This window comes from Psammomys obesus, unplaced genomic scaffold (assembly GCF_907164565.1).
Source record: "Psammomys obesus unplaced genomic scaffold, mPsaObe1.curated_primary_1811, whole genome shotgun sequence".
In the NCBI taxonomy this organism is placed as follows: Eukaryota; Metazoa; Chordata; class Mammalia; order Rodentia; family Muridae; genus Psammomys; species Psammomys obesus.
Genome location: NW_026593286.1, coordinates 31,526,449 through 31,542,592, shown reverse-complemented (window position 1 = coordinate 31,542,592; position 16,144 = coordinate 31,526,449). Strand labels below are relative to the sequence as shown.

Genomic DNA, 16,144 nt, shown 5'->3' with positions numbered 1-16,144 from the left:
GGAAGAGCGGCAAGTGGGCACCGGTTCAAAAACTGCCGTCAACTCCCCTAAGTGATTTCCCCTTTTGCATTTTATTTTTTCTCTTTCCTAAAGGTTCCGTGGGAATTATAGTGAACAATGTTTCCAAATCTTTTATGTGCTATAGTGACTGTATCATGGTTGCCCTGAAAAATACCATTAAGAAATGGAAATTACCCTAAAATAACTCAGATATGAGCGTGATGTTGTAATTGCAATAAACAGTGTTTGTCTACTGAGTACACCATAGAAATGCATGACATGAAAATAAATAAATAAACAAAGCAAAGGAAGAACGGCCTTGCGCCATCCCTGTGAGCAGGAAGTTACTTCAGAGTCTGAGCTCTCAAAGACATTGTTCCATCCTTCAGGGCACAACCTTATTTGCCTACAGAAAGCATTGTTCACATAAAAGCATTCTTTGCCTCATGTCCTCAGGAGCCAAGTGGTTGTCAGCAGAGCGGAACGGGGAAATGCTGCTTGGACCAGAAGGAAAGCAACTCACCTGGAGGCAAAAGTGACGTGAGTCCCTCCTTTGTTTTGTTCTCTCGCCAGCGCTGCATTTTGCTTGATACTGACCCAGCTGTGGAACTGGGCATGTACGTTTGAGGGACTGCTCCGCCACCCCTCTGCTTGCACCCTTCCGGTGTATTTACAAGAACCAGGCACTTAGCCGGTTTGGGCTGTGCTTGGTGTTCATACAATGACCATGATCCGATTTTCTGCTTCATAGTCCAAAAGAATGTGTTTAAGCCAGGCAAAAGGAAAACACCTCTTAGATGGCAGAAAAGCATCTACTGCCTGAGGGACGGGTCACTTCCTTGGTTAGGAATGAAGTTCCAAAGCTGTCCCTGAGCTGAGACAGAGAGAGCACTGCCACCTCAGAAAGCCAAGGCCAAGCTAATGGCCCCCACCTAGAATTCCAGCTGCAGAGTTCCCGCCTCCGGCTCTACCATCTGAGAGATTCTCATTTGCGAAAAGATCCACTGCCCTGTTCTCACAGGAGTCAAATAGAGAGGTTAACGAGATCTGAACTACCCAGCCCCGTGAAAGAGCTCAGAGCAGGCCTGAGGAAAACACTGCCTCTCACCCTCTTTCTCTATGTGTCTGTGTCCTCCAGACCTACTTGTCCACACTCACCTCCCACTGCCGCTTCTTGTTTTTAGTCTAAAGAAGGTGTGCAGTGAAATAGAGAGGCGTTACCCCAAGGAGGAGAGCCACCCCCCCATAGTGGCTCACAGAAGATCAACGCTTGGACCAGTCAATACATCCCCAAGTCCGTTCTATACCTTGAGGACTCCGGAGCTCAATTTGAGCATCAGTTGAGCTCTGGGTACCACTCGATTTACATTAAGCCAAATGTCCAGGGATGTGTTTAAGCCAGAGTGAGCCTTGGTATGTGTTCATGAAGAGAAACACAATACAAAGTAAAACTTCCAGCTGAGTGTGGTAACATACCTGGGATCCCAGCACTCAGGGAGGCAGGGGCAGGCGGATCTCTGTGAGAGGCCAGCGTGGTCTACAGATGAGTCCAAGACAGCCAACTCTACACAGGAAAACCCTGTCAAAAGAAAAAAAAAAGTAAAACTTCATCCTTTCCTTACAGTAACACATACTAAGGTGTTAAATTCTGTGGAGAAGGCTGAGTGCTGAGGAAGACACAGCAGTTCACCTGGGTAATCCCTGCTGTGTGACCAGGTGTCTCTGGGTGTGACATTTCTCTTCCCCTTATTCTCTGACAAAAAAGGGGGAGGGCTGACCTATAATACCTCAGTCTGCAACCCCTTACAAAGAAGAGCTACGTGTTCTTTCTGGAACCTGCGAAGTCCTCAGAGAGACAGAAGAAGAGATGGGGTGGGGGAAATGACAAATGTCAGGCCACTTCATCTAATTATCACAATTACCCTTCCAAATAAGCATCATCTCCATTTACTCTTTAGAAAGGTTAAGTGCCTTTCAGTGGAAAGGTCGGGGGTGGGGGTGGGGTGGTTGCTAAGGGGGAACCAGATCCATGGACCCCTGTCATCCTCTGCACACGCCTATACCCCACATCGCACAGTTCAGTCCTCCTGTGTCCTCAGGGATGTTTACTGGCAGCGAGTGAGTGAGATGTGATGACAGCTAAAAGATAACTAGAGCAGATTGGGAGTGAGACAGGGTGACTATTGGGTCCATTTCTGACCGGCTCTCATTTCCTGGTGGGCAAAATGCAGGTTATAACCTTCTTTATACAGCTATCATGGAGATTAAATAACATTAACATATGTAAAAGCCCTTGATAAAGAGTAATGCTGTGTGTGCGTGCACAGGAAGATAATGTTTACAGTCATTTTCCTTAAAACTATGAGACTTCTCCAGAGCTGTAGCTTGACAGAGGGGACAGTAAACACAGTGGAGGTTCCCCAGGCTTCGTTAACATCCAGTCACTTTCACGGGTGTCTTGGCATTTCCCAGGATGCTCTTTATAGAAGTTGATGACACTTTTTCCTTTGGAATCTTGTTCGTGGCAAGCAGCCACTCTCTGGCAATCACATTTCAATGTAAGTCGTTGGGCTACCTTGAGTTCCCACACAGGGAGAAGGACGAACCCTTACTGCTTACATCTAGCCTAATTCCTTAAAGGATTCCGTGCTCGTGCCAACTGAGCTGAGCTGACACAGCCATCTGTTTCTTCCCTCTATAAAGATTTGCACGGAGCTATTTGTGAAAGACGAGTTCCAGCCCTTGGACCCAACCCAGGAGCTCATATTTCCCCCAGAACTCCTGGTAAGACAACACGGGTATTTTATGTGCTTGTTTAACCATCTCCCGTTATAAACCCAATTTTGTAAATCTACCGTAGCCTTCGGGTGACGTGTCAAATTGGTGAAGTGTTGGTTAGGATCCAGAAACCTACCTCCTCCCAGCTCTGGCTGATTTTGGAGGTTTTGTTTGTTTGTTTGTTTGTTTGTTTGTTTTTAAATGATGCCACCATTACTTTCATCTCTGGAATGTGTCCCTGTTGACTATCGAGGGCATTCAGCTTTGCCAAGCATCTGCTGTGCTCTTCAGGAACTCCATTGCACTGACCGTAAGAAGCATCTGCTTCTTCCCTGCCTTTTCCCCCTGCTTTGGGGGCAGTTTCTTGACTGGAAGAAACAGGAGCGCCCTGCTTCACCCTTCCTCCATGAGCACAGTGACCCTCCTTCCCAGGCATCCCATGCCCCATTCTACAAAATCCTTTTCTCTCTTATTAAACATTCACTTCTCATTTCAGTGACGTGTGTGTCAGCGTGCCTGTGTGTCTGTGCGTGCACACCTGAATGCATGCCCCCAAGGGAAACAGATGTAGGGTCCCTGCAGCCGCCATTATAGGTGGTTATGAGCCATCCAACGTGTGTGCTGAGAACCAAACGCAGGTGCTCCTCAAGTGCAGTGCATGCTCCTAGCCCTCTCCAGCCTCCTTTTCTGGGGGGTTGGGGGGCGGTCTGTCCATCATTCAAAAATACGTATCCATTCAGCATCACACCAGCCCTGTTCTAAGTACTAGCCATATGGCCAAGAACAAAGCTAGGGAAAAACACTGTCTTAGGGGAGCTAGCAGGCTGGTTAAAAAAAAAAAAAAAAAAATGGATGACAAACAAAACAATAGAGGGAAGATATAATGTGTAAACTGGGTGTAGTGCTATTAATCCCAGCACTTGGGAAGCTGAGGCAGGCAGATATCTGTGAGTTCGAGGCCAGCCTGGTCTACATAGAAACTTCCAGGACAGCCAGAGCTAAGGAGAAAAAAAATCACCAAGCGGAGAACAAGGCTATGATGCAGATGGCCATAATTTTCAACGTCGTGGCCAGAGAGGAGGTAATGTTTGAAGAAATTCTAGAAGGAAGGATGGAGACAGTCATGGGGAGATGTGACAGACCAACTGCCCAGGCGGCGGGAACGGTGAGTGGGAAAGCTTCCAGGACAGAGCACAGTGAGGGGGGAAGGCCAGACGCCACCAGGGCAGGCTACGCTGGAGGCAAGGCACTGCCTGGCTTCTCTTCTCCATAAGCGCCACCATGAGGGAGGCTGCTTAGAAGAGGACAAGCTCCTACTGACATCATGTCAGGATCCCTCCTGTTGCTGAGCCAAGAACCTCTGGGTCGGGGATGGGAGGGAAGCAGTGTGCTCCATCAAGGCATAAACACCATCCCAAAAGGCAGTGACGAGGCTAGACCTTTGGTGCAGGTGGTGAGGACCAAATGGATTCTGGGTGTGTTTTGGAAGAAAACCACACAGCTTGCTGATGGGTGCAATGTCCTGTGGAGAAAACAGAGTCAAGCCTGACCCTAGAGCTATGCCTAGCCAGAGGGTACCAGTTACAAAGATGGCAAAGCCTCCAGAGGGGCAGGTCCTCTTTCCTTTGGGTTTCTTTTTCAGGGACTGAGAGAGGGACTGGGTACAAGGAGCTCAGTTTGGGGCAAATGAAATGTGAGGTATGTGCCCGTGACACATCTAAGAGGGGACAGACATCAAGAACTCACAGAAAAAAAAAAAAATGACTTGAGTGTTAGAGGAAAAATCCAGACAAAGGAAACTAGGATTATTAGCATAACTGTAATATTAAAGCCATGAAACTGAACTAATGCTAAATTAGCCCAGGCTAGCCAGTCAATGGCAGTGCTGGCTTACTTGTTCCCAAAAGGCCATCTACTTACGGACATTCAGGCTTTATCCAGTGGATATAGTGAGTGTCTTTCCAGGTAAATGGACCCCAGAACGCTGAAATCTTCCTAGAGGGACACAGCCCACCCAGAATCTGATATAGCCCAGAGCCACTGCCTATGCACACAAGTACATAACTTGTCATTTGTCCTCAGAGAATGGCTGAGAACCCAGAGAAGCAAACCCTAACCTTTTATGGAGAGAGAATTACCTGGACCTCCCCAGGAACCCTCCAAGATCTCTTGGCGCTGAAGGCCAAGTACCCTGAAGCCCTTCTCATCTCGGGCAACACGTGTCTGGGTAGGTTGACAACAGCTCTCCTTATTCCATCATCTATGCCTGGCTGAAGCTCCTGGCCCTCGCTCCGCTCCTGATTTACTTTTTAAAGATGAAACCTTCATCCTGCCGAGTAGATCCAGTGGTCTCCACAGTTGATGGACATACACCCTGGATGACTGAGGGTGGTGTGAGAGGTTTTTAAAAACATTTCAATTCATCTTGTCCTTTGTTATTCTGTTACAGTTAAATATCGAGTAGATGTAAGAGAACACTCTATCTGTGGATGTATTAACAGACACACCTAGTGACTACCCACACCCATCTTAATAACTTTGCTGCACACACACACACACACACACACACACACACACACACACACACACGCCTAGCCAGGTGGTAGTTTGCTAGCCTAGCTTGTCTAAGCTCTGGGTTTGATACCCAGCTTTTCCCACAAACTTATAATAGCTGTTTCAACCTCTGGCCTTCCAAGATAAAAGAAGGGGCTCACCACTGCCCCTCCCTTCCCTTTTGCCAGCACCCTTCTGCTGAACTGTGTTGGTCCATTTTTCTAATCAGTGCATCCGTTGAGTTCCTAAACAATGTGTCAGTTTTGCACAAGCTGCATAGTGGCTGTCACTAGTATTCTGAAATTTGTGTTTTGCAGTCAACACCCTTGACCTGAGACTTATCCCCCCCTTTTTGCATCCACCTGATTCTGCTCCATGGTATGAGTATGGGAAGATTTGCCCCTCATCTATCACGGGAAGGCACCTGTTGAAATAGCTTCAGCTACTGCCAGGTTCCGAAGATTTCATAAATGCCTTTTTCATTTTCATGCTGGGCCCCAACCCCAGAGCCTCACACATGCTCAGCAGGTGTTTACCACTGAATCACACAAACATTCTCTGTTTTGTGTTGGATTTTGGTGCTTTTTTTATTTTTTCTTTTTTTTTTGGGGGGGGGTGTTCTGTTTTATTTTGCTTTGTTTTATGTTGTTTTGTTTTGTTTGGTTGTTGAGACAGGCCCTCACTATGTCACTTTGGCTAACCTGGAATTCACTATGTAGACCAGAATAGCCTCGAACTCACAGAGTCCGAACTCAACCTTGCTCTGCTTCTTGAGTGCTGAGATTAAAGGCCTGTGCCAGGACAGCCAGCCACAAATGGTCTCAGAAGAATCTCTAGGTCCCTCTGTGTTTTAAGAGCCTCCCACAGTTTAATTTCCTACTGGTACAATGTAGCAGGAATATAAGTAAGTGAATACAGAGGGGTATTGCCTTTACCTATATCCACATTTATTATAAAGATTTAAGCTTTATATCTGAATGTTTTTATGAGAAAATTTCAATCAATTAAAAAAAAGTGTCGCCAGGTAGGGGTGGTATAGGCCTTTAATCCCAGCACTCAAGAGGCAGAGGCCAGCCTGGTCTACAAAGCGAGTCCAGGATAGCCAGGACTACACAGAGAAATCCTGTCTCAAAAAACCAAAAAAGATAAAGATGCTTTCTCTCTCTCTCTCTCTAAAATGCATTTTTTTTTTCTTCAGGACCCGCCATGAAATCTCAAGGACACTTTTACCCAATTCTCCTTTCTCCTGCCAGAATTCCTGATCTAAGAATGGTGACCAAAACCAGTGATGGTGAGTTCCTACCCCTCCTAGTAAGATACTCATGCTGTGACCCTTTCCCTAACCTACTCTTGTCAAATACGGCAGGACATGCATTCATGCATCTTTATGTGTGTGTGTGTGTGTGTGTGTGTGTGTGTGTGTGTGTGTGTTTCGAGACATGGTTTCTCTGTGTAGCCCTGGCTATCCTTGAACTTGCTCTGTAGCCCAGGCTGGACTCGAACTCAGGTATCTACCTGCCTCTGCCTCCCAAGTGTTAGGATTAAAGGCATGCACCCTCACCCCCACCATGCATCCATCTTATAAGGCCCATCTCCAACCCAGCACTCCTTTTCTAAAATAAAAGAGTGTCTCCACTGCAGACCTCACTACCAAAGCCTTTTGGGGAGAGAAGATGAGTTATCTCAGTGTTACCACTGGAGGTGGTGTGCTCACTTGCAGGATTCTTATAAGTGCATGGTATCCCAGAGACAGCAAATGTACCGTGTCACTTTGACGCAGGAGAGAAGAGAGAGAAGGAGCATTAGTTGAAGCTATGTGTCCCTTGTGTTGTAGGAGCAATGGCGATGGGGCCAAATGGGACTAAAACCTACAAGCAAGCACTCCTATTCACTCACAACAGCCTCAGAAGCCAACTAGTGTAAGGTTGAAGCCACAAAGTAGGAAGAAACGTGCCAGACCTGAGTCCAAGATAATGACAAACCTTATAGCAAGTGGACCTTACTATCTCCTTTCTTCATTGCCAAGAGCTCTTAGCCTTGGGCAAGCTTATCCAGTGGGTGACGAATTAATTGATCAGAGGTGGGGTGGGGGGGTGAACGAGTTGGTCAGGAATTTGAAAGTAACGGGCTGCTACAGCGGCAGCCATGACACCCTTAACTTGAGCAGCAGAGAAGATGTCACAAGACTTGCAGGCTACTGTGTTCATAGGGGTCTGCGGTGGCCAGGGAGGGGCTGGTGACACGTCACTGCCACCCAGCTCTACCTTCTGGCTTCTATCATCAGCCACTGAGAACCAATGTACCTGCTAATCCCTACTCCAACTCCACACATTTGCAAGCGAAGGGGTCCCTTTGTGAGTTTTGCCTGGTGTGCCTGGTAGCGTCCTGGATGTGGGCAGAGAGGACACGGAAGAACACGGAGACCGGGTCCAGATAATCAGTCTAAGCCCAAGCTGACGGCAGGACACCCTCAGTACCCCTTGGCCAAGCACTGGCTAACTTTCCTGCTTCCCAGCTTTTCTCTGACAGCAAGTATCGAGTCTTCAGATCTTAAATAAGTAATGAAAATAGGTTGCTCTGTAGTAGAGCGTTGCTTCTTCCCAGCCCTCCTGTCTTGGAGACCCTTATATGAGTCCCCAAAAGGGCTTTTCAGGGCACAATTCACAATTCCCAACATAACCCAATCCTTCCTCTATGGAGGACGTGAAGTGCAAAAAGAGAATGCACTGGCCCGAGGGCATCAGGTTACAAGATCACCCACTCACAATTCAGAAGCCCCACTGCCATTGCCACTGTCTTCCCCAGGCCACCCAGATGCCAACCCAGTGGCTTTTTACATTAACTGCCCAGCTTGGTCCCTCAGCCAGAAGAAAGCCTGGGTCTGTGCAGTGCGCTGCCTCGACTCGCTTGAAGCTTCATAAAGCGTGAGTGCCCTCTAGTGGCCATCAGGAAACTTCCTGTGGCCTAGAGTGGGGACGCCACTGAGGTGAACTGGAACCAGCTGAGCTCTCACGAGCACCCCAGAAATCGGGTATCTCTGTGACAGGTCCACTTTTGACGTAAAGGTCTCTTTAAACTTCACGCTCGTTCACATCGTACCCACGGTTGGCTTAATCTAGTTTTCTTTCAAAATCTTCACTGATGGGTCCACGGGGCACAGAGTTGAAGTTTAGAACCCTGAGAATCAAAACAAGTTCAACACCTTTCCAGCTCTATCAGAGTGTGAGTTAAGCTTTGTGACCAGAGACAAAATGAAATTAAACACAGAGAGAGAGAGAAAGAGAGAGTGAGTCAGGTGGTGATGTGAACAATGGAAATGGCAGAACAGAAGCCCAGATGGTCTGTCTGGCCTTGGTCAGAGTTTGAGCTCTTGTGAGGATCAAGCTTAGAGCAGGCTGCTGGCTCGCTGAGCCCCACCAGGGGGCTGAACTGTCTTTTTCATGTCTGTCTCAAGAACAGAAGCGGGGAGCAAGGTGTAGTGGCTCCTAGACTCAGGCCTGTAATCCCAGGAGTTGGGATGAGGATCACGAATTCGGTGCCAGCCTTGGCTATGAGCGACTGCCTCCAAAACGAAAACAAACAAGAAGTCAGGAGAGGCAGTGATGAGCTGCTCTGGTCTGTGTAAAGCATGCCAGCTTGACTCAAACCCTGATTGCTACGGTTTCATTATGCAAACCTGAGACTTTGTTCTAAAAGGCCAACTCCGGATCCTTTCCTAGATTGGTTTGAACCCTTTCGTCCCACTGAGGGACATCCTGCCAGTCCTTGGGAGTTTAACTCCAACCGTTGTCAAAATGGTGGGTTACTTCCTGGCCAGTTGGCAAATAGCATTGACCCAGTCCTCCTGAGTTCTCACCCACGGCTGCCTTCACCCCTTCCTGTGAGCTCCGAACTTCCCACCCAATGCCACCAACCAATGGGAAGCCTGAGCCAGCTGCTCCCTTGGGATGTGTTCATTTTGATTGGCCAGTGTCCCTCATGGAACCAGCTCGTGAAGGTTAATCTACAGCCAAAATGTTATGTATTTGATTCCTCTTAGGGTCATCTTGACCTAAATCCTTGAGTTGTTATATTTTGAAATGTTTTCATACCAGAATATACTAAAAGGTCACTCAGAGTGGGGGCAAGTTACATGAAGAGGCTTATACAACCTATTTCATTTCATTTCTTGGAGACAGGTAAACAGGAACCTGGTTTGTTCATTACTTGGGTTGATGGTTCGTGTGTTTTTGGCTAAAAATCACCAGGAGCAATTCCCCTAGAGGAGCCTGGGAGTCTCAGGGTGGTGGTCTCATGACACCACCATAGACCCTGTAAAACCATAAAGCCATGGAGAAGTCATCATTTTTACTCATTGCTGTTTTTCACTCACCTTTTAAGCTTGCATAAAAACTCTTTCCTTAAAAAAAAAAAAAAAAAAAAAAAAAAAAAAAAAAAAAAAAAAAACAATTATTTATTTTAGACCAATATCTCTGGGCCCAGGGCTGGGGAAATTTGGCCCTGCTATCTGGGTCTTGCAAGCACAAAGATTAAGTTTGCTGTTCAGGGCAAAGTATTACACGCTATAATCACAACATTAGGGAGATGAAGACAGCAGACACCTGGGACTCATGGGCCTAACCTACTTAACAGGCTCCAAGCCAATGAGAGACTTTGGGTCAAAAAAGAAAAGAAAAAAAAAATGACACCAAAGGTTGTATATATACACACACGCACACACAGAAAGCTGGATTCCCAGAGACCGACTTAGCTGATGGGGAGCTCCTGGTGACGACCTAAGCAGCCACAGGAGGAAGCACCGCACTGAGCAAAATGTTAACTGAGTCCCCAGCATGGTGATGGCAACTCTGCTCCTTCCATGCCAACGAAAACCTGCTTTTCCAGGACTGACCATCGGTTCCGGCTGCAGCCTGACTCAGGTGAAAGACACCTTGGCTGAGATCATCTCTGAGCTCCCGGAGGAGAAAACTCAGACCTACCGGGCTCTTCTGAAACACCTTCAAAGCTTGGCTGGGCAGCAGATCCGGAACATGGCGGTGAGTTTCCTGCTGTCAGTCCCTGAGCACACGCTTGTTTTTCCCTCTTTGAGAAGTCAGGACAAGCATTGACAGAAGTAGCACGCCAAAAGGTCTCAGTGAAATGACAGGCCAAGTAACAAATATTTTTAGATTGACAAATGATATTTAGTAAAATGTTCAGGAAAATTCTCGATGAAATTCAAGACAGTAGCTGAGCAGCAACACGGGCCACAAAGGACATCAAGGTTTTGCTAATCTTTGACAAGCCTGCCAACAGATTTAGTCTTAGGCTTCATTAACAGAAGTGCAGCAACTACAGAAAGTTGGCCAGCATTTTGCTTTGTACTATTCAAACCACAGCTGGAGAATCTCTGTCATGAGGAAGAGAATGAGTAATGGTTGCTTTTCCAAGCATACATGTAGGCCCCCTCTCTGACATCCGCTGAGCGGTGTAGCAGAGATCCTTGGAGCCTGGGGGGTCAGAAGAGAACATTGCTTTTTTGAAACCTCTCAAATCACCAAAATCTCTAGAGCCTGTCGAGGGGGATGACAGATGACTGTGGGGCGCATCTAAAGGAGAAATGGGGTCAGCCAAAGTGAGAATAAAAGCTGCCTTCCAACATTCATGGACCCCCTGGGGACAGACAACTGGCCAAGACTCCCCTTGACTCTTGCAAGACCCTGACGTGTCTCTAAGGAGGATAGAAAACCTGAAATGCTAACCAAGATGTCACTCTCTTTCACCAGACCCTAGGTGGACATGTTATAAGCAGGCATTGCTACTCAGACCTGAACCCTATTCTCTCTGTGGGCAGCGCCGTCCTCAATCTGCTGTCAGAAGGTAAGCTACGCTCTGAGCAGCCCACACAGAGCCTTTGTCTTTTTGGTTTGGTTTTTTTTTTTTTTAATTACATTTTTAAATGTTCTTAAGAAATTCATTAAGTAGTAGCCTGGATCACTGACTCTCATTTCACCATGGGGAGCTCCTGCCATGAGGAAGGTGCATTGTAGCAATGGGTACAGGTGCTTCCTACTGACCACACACACACACACACACACACACACACACACACACACACCATTCATACACAGGGCTATATGGTCAGTGTGTTAGTTCACCATGTTCTTGCTTGGCCAGGGGTGATGTGCAAAGGCAGACATGAAAGCAAGGTTTCAGGGTCCTGGAGAAATGACTCGGAGGTTACAAGTACACATTGCTCTTGCAGAGGACCAGAGGCGGCTCACAGCTGCCTACAACTCTGGTTTCCAGGAGACTCGACACCTCTAGCTTCTTTGGACACCGGCATTCACGACACATATTCACAGAGATGTACAAATATATGTTATATATAATTTCAAAAAAGAAAACCAATATTTAAAAAGAAAGAGAGAGAATGTGGCTCAGCAGTTAAGATGTTCTCCTGTTGCAGAGGGCCTAAGTTTGCTTCCCAGAACCTATGTTCCACCCATAACTCCAATTCCAGGCAATCTGACATCTCTGCCTCCCATGGCCACCTACATTCATGTGGACATAATCACATGTAGATGCCTGTGCATAACTAGAAATAACAAAAATAGATCTTTAAAAAAAAAAGAGAGAGAGAGAGAGAGAGAGCGCTGGGCTTGGCGGTGCACACCTTAAACCCCAGTACTCAGGAGGCAGAGGCAGGAGGAGCTCTGTGAGGTCGAGGCCAGGCTGGTCTACATAGTGATCTCTGGAACAGTCAGGACTATGTAAGGAGAACGTTTTTCAAAGGGGGAGGGAGGCATGTTGAAGAGGTGCCTTCCTATAGCCCGAGGGAGCAAGGCCCCTGCCTTCCTCCTTCAGTCTGCATCCAAAATGAGCCCCACTCCCACCCCTGGCCCCTGCAATACCTTCTATGGCACTCTTCTTCCAAGCACACACAGAATGACAAACTCCCCTAGGCCCCTGGGGAGGGGAAAGCAGCAGCTGTTAATCGATGAATGGGGCATTCCCTTAAGGCAGCTCTCTGCTAACCCAACCTTCCATGCTCCCTGTGGACTCTGTGCACCCACAGTGCACCCGCTTCCTTTGGTCTGTCCCGTGAGTCCTAACACCTCCTTGACAAGAGGCTAAATGTGTGCCAGGCTGTGCTGGGCACGTTACACACTTCACCCGAAAGCTGCTCAACCACTAGCACGTGCTACATGTCCAGAAAGTGAGGGGTCTCAAGCTTAGCTGGTTCATGATGCTAAAATGGAAAGTGGATCATTAGCACAAAAAAAAAAAAAAAAAAAATTCCCTCTTGGCTGTGTAAGCTAGAAACTCCAAGGTCACATGGTATAAGGTGATAGCCTTCTTACCGCATCATCTGTCCAAAGGCAGAAAAGCAGGGAATAACATAAGGGAGCCAAAATCACCCTTTAGTAATAACACCCTTCCCACCCCTGAAGGCGGAGTCCTGTCACCCCTCTCAGGCCAAGGCCTATGAGAGGCAAATGTTCTACCGAAGCACACCCAGCTCTCTCTCAGTATTGTTACAATGGCTATCAAATTCCGTGTATTAAATAAGGTGGTTTTTTTCCAATGTCGTGCGTGTGTGTGTGTGTGTGTGTGTGTGTGTGTGTGTGTGTGTGTGAGAGAGAGATATGCATGCCACAGTGCACAAGTGTACAACTTAGCACAGTCAGCTCTCCTTTCCCCTAAGGGATCCCAGGGGTTGTACTCACAGTGATCAGGCTTAGCCAAGTGCCTTTTCCCACTAAGCCATCTCCCTGACCCTAACTTTTGAGGGAGACTGGCACTCCAACCTTAGCAGATGTGAACCTCTGTCAGGCTGTCTTCCACTCACCATCTCCGCAGACCATCCTGTCTCAGGGGCTTCCAGATCTAAAAGGCCCCTCCCCTCCCCTCCCCCCATGCCTGCCTCCCCATCCAATACTTCCACCTCTGTCCCACACCTTCAGCGGACCCACAGCCGCCTCCCAGGCACAGCCACAAGGAGAAAGCAGTCACAACCTGTGCCCCAGTGAACTTCCAGGCTCCCTGAGGTATTTAATTCCGTCACTCACTGCTCGGAGTGCAGACATGTTGAGGAGAGACTTGGGGGCTGAGAAAAAGTGCTGGCGTTGGGGGCTTACTCCCTGATTGCTTTCTCATGAAGCCTCTCAGGAGGGCGGGCACGGAAGGTTAAGCATGCTGAGTCAGGCTCTTCTCTGAGGACACCAGGCTTGCAGTTTGGGATGATCCCAATTAATCCACAAAACAGTCAAGACGCCAAAACTCTGGGGATCCCAGGATGGTGAGGTCCCTGCCCAGGACCCTCTGCCGTCATGATGGTAGCCATGGCCTACTGGATGTTTGTAGCTACCTTTGACTTACAGTATCTGCTTGGCAAACTCTGCCAAAGCTAGGACAGAGCTCCATCACTCCAGAGAAGGCAGGATCTCAGCTCACAGACTCGGCAGCAAGGCAGGTGGGCAGTGGTCAGCAGGGACTTCTTCGGGGCTTCCCACACAATTAAACCGGAATTCCAACCAGCACAGTGCCGATAGTGCCAGGATAAACTCTTGTCATCCCCGGGTTATGGCTTGACCTCTTGACATACTCTATATGATCAGCCCTCAGCCTTCTTAATGCTGCGACCCTTTAATACAGCTCCTCATGTTGTGGTGAACCCCCAACCATAAAATTATTTCTGTTGCTACTTCATTACATAATTTTGCTACTGTTATGAATCATAATGTAAAAATCTGTGCTTTCCGATGGTCTTAAGAGACACCTACGAAAGCGTTATTTGGCCCACAGGTTGAGAACCGTTGTCCTGTACCCTAAACAACTCAAACCATATTTTAAAGCCAGAGGACAGTGCTCTGCCCCAAAGAGGTGATAGCTGACCCCAAGGGAGATTTGACAAGCTGTTTACTTGAAAGGTGTGTCCGTGTCAGGAACACAAAACTTCAGCAAGTGTGAAAGCAGATCAGAACCCTGCCAGCCGGGAAAGTAAAGTCAGTGTTAGCTTAAGTTACACTGTAGCCTTGACCCTTTGTCCGTGGTTCATTTAGCTAGCCAGCCTCTGCTGAAGGATGAAAAGCCACAGGTGAGTAGATATGGCCTGAGCCTTGACAGGAGAAAGAAATGCCATTGGCAGTGGAGGGAGTGGGGACCCTGGGAGAGTGCCACAGACACAGACCTCTGCATCGGTCACTCTGAGGGAGAGCATGTATACCTTCCCAGCCTCTGAAAGCACAGATCAGGCCTGCTTTTCTCATGCCTGCAAAGAATGTCATTTCCTTCCGCAGAAGGCCTGCGGCAGATTCCCCTCGACGGACAATTTCTTGCTGGGCTGGTGAGCGCAGACCTGAAGCCCGGGGAGATTTTGGGATCTGTGTACATCCCTCACTCTCAAAAGGTAAGAAACTGGCTGGTTGCTTCGAGGTTGTTTCTCCCTGTCAGCTGTAACAAAGTCGTCTCTTAACATTTGTGGGCAAATGGAAGGAAAGTAACTGTGCCCCTGAAACTGTTCCCTGACCCACGCCCACAGCAAACCCGGTCGGCACTGAGGCTCTGGGGCTCCCGGATGTGGGCTGTGGTTGTTGCTGCAGCTGTGGGGTGTGGTGTGAGGAACGCCTGTGGTCACACTCCCAAGCACCCTTGTTTCCGTGGCTGAAGATTCTCCAGCTGTTCATGGAGCTTCTCTACCTGACACACAGGAAGTTGGAGTCCCAGGCTTGGCTTTCCCACCCCCGATTTCTGCCAACCCCTACAGCTTATAGGAACACAAGGCTTCCAGATGGTCCCTGGCCCAGGACACCGGAGTAATGTGGCCACCCAGATAGCTACGGAGGTGGCCTTCTGCCCTCTCTGTTCCTTAGGCCTCTCCCCAAAGCTCCAAGAGACGCACCATACACACACACACACACACACACACACACACACACACACACACACGCTCACACAGTAAAAAGCAGAGGCAGGTCCTAATGAAGTCTTAAGTTACATTTCAGCTTTGGATGATTGTTGGTAGTCTCTCCTGTGGAACAGAAACTTTGACATCCATTCCCACCCAAAAGTGCATGTGTTTCTCTGCAAAGGGAGCGTACAGAAAAATGGTATATTGTGGTCTCCTCCTCCTGTCTGGGGGGGCCACGAAATCAGGAAGGGTACAAGATGAGGCACGTGCCTGGAAAGGCCGATGAGCACAGTACAGAGATCACACACCCTGGGAACCACTTCAGGGAGGAAGTTCAACTTTAATTCCAGAGAACAAAGTCTACATAGCCCTTGGGGAGTGGGTGGGGGCTCCAAGGATAGGTGTACATAATTGGTTGGAACTAGGCACCTCAAGAATGCTTGATTTGCATTAAACAGCACGCTCCTATCATGTGAACAAGAACAGAGTGCCTAGTTATCATATAGGCACAGGGAGGGGAGAGCTAGCAGGGAGCTGTGTCAAAGGCCATATGTCAAATGTGGTTAGGGGCAGCTGTCTAGAGACACTCTCCAGATGAAGTCAGGTGGAGAGCAGGAGGCCCTGCTGGAGAGGGGGAGTCCTGCTCAGAACGGGTCCCTATCCAGACTGGGAGGACTGCAAAATCTCAAACAGCAGGGCCTTTCCATAAGTATGTCATTGGGCTGGAGAGATGGCCCAGCAGCTGAGAGCACTTGTTGCTCTTGCAGAGGACCTGGGTTCAATTCCTAGCACTCAAGTGACAGCTCACAACCATCTGTAACTCCAGTTCCAGGGGGTCTGATGCCCTCTTCTGGCTTTCGTGGGCACCTGGCACACACATGATGCACAGACATCCATGTGGCAAACTGCCTATGCACATAA

The 16,144-nt window shown here is 48.2% G+C and overlaps 1 protein-coding gene across 1 annotated transcript in view; it reads left to right on the top strand.

The window, feature by feature from the left end:
• The window catches only part of LOC129683819 (aldehyde oxidase 2), a 71,756-nt gene that overhangs the window by 10,736 nt on the left and 44,876 nt on the right, over positions 1-16,144 (top strand). Inside the window, exons 7-13 of the mRNA XM_055616801.1 lie at positions 457-540; positions 2,704-2,784; positions 4,861-5,005; positions 6,530-6,622; positions 10,216-10,367; positions 11,097-11,190; positions 14,613-14,722. Coding sequence (XP_055472776.1) covers positions 457-540; positions 2,704-2,784; positions 4,861-5,005; positions 6,530-6,622; positions 10,216-10,367; positions 11,097-11,190; positions 14,613-14,722 — 759 coding nt within the window. The remainder of the gene's footprint in view (positions 1-456; positions 541-2,703; positions 2,785-4,860; positions 5,006-6,529; positions 6,623-10,215; positions 10,368-11,096; positions 11,191-14,612; positions 14,723-16,144) is intronic.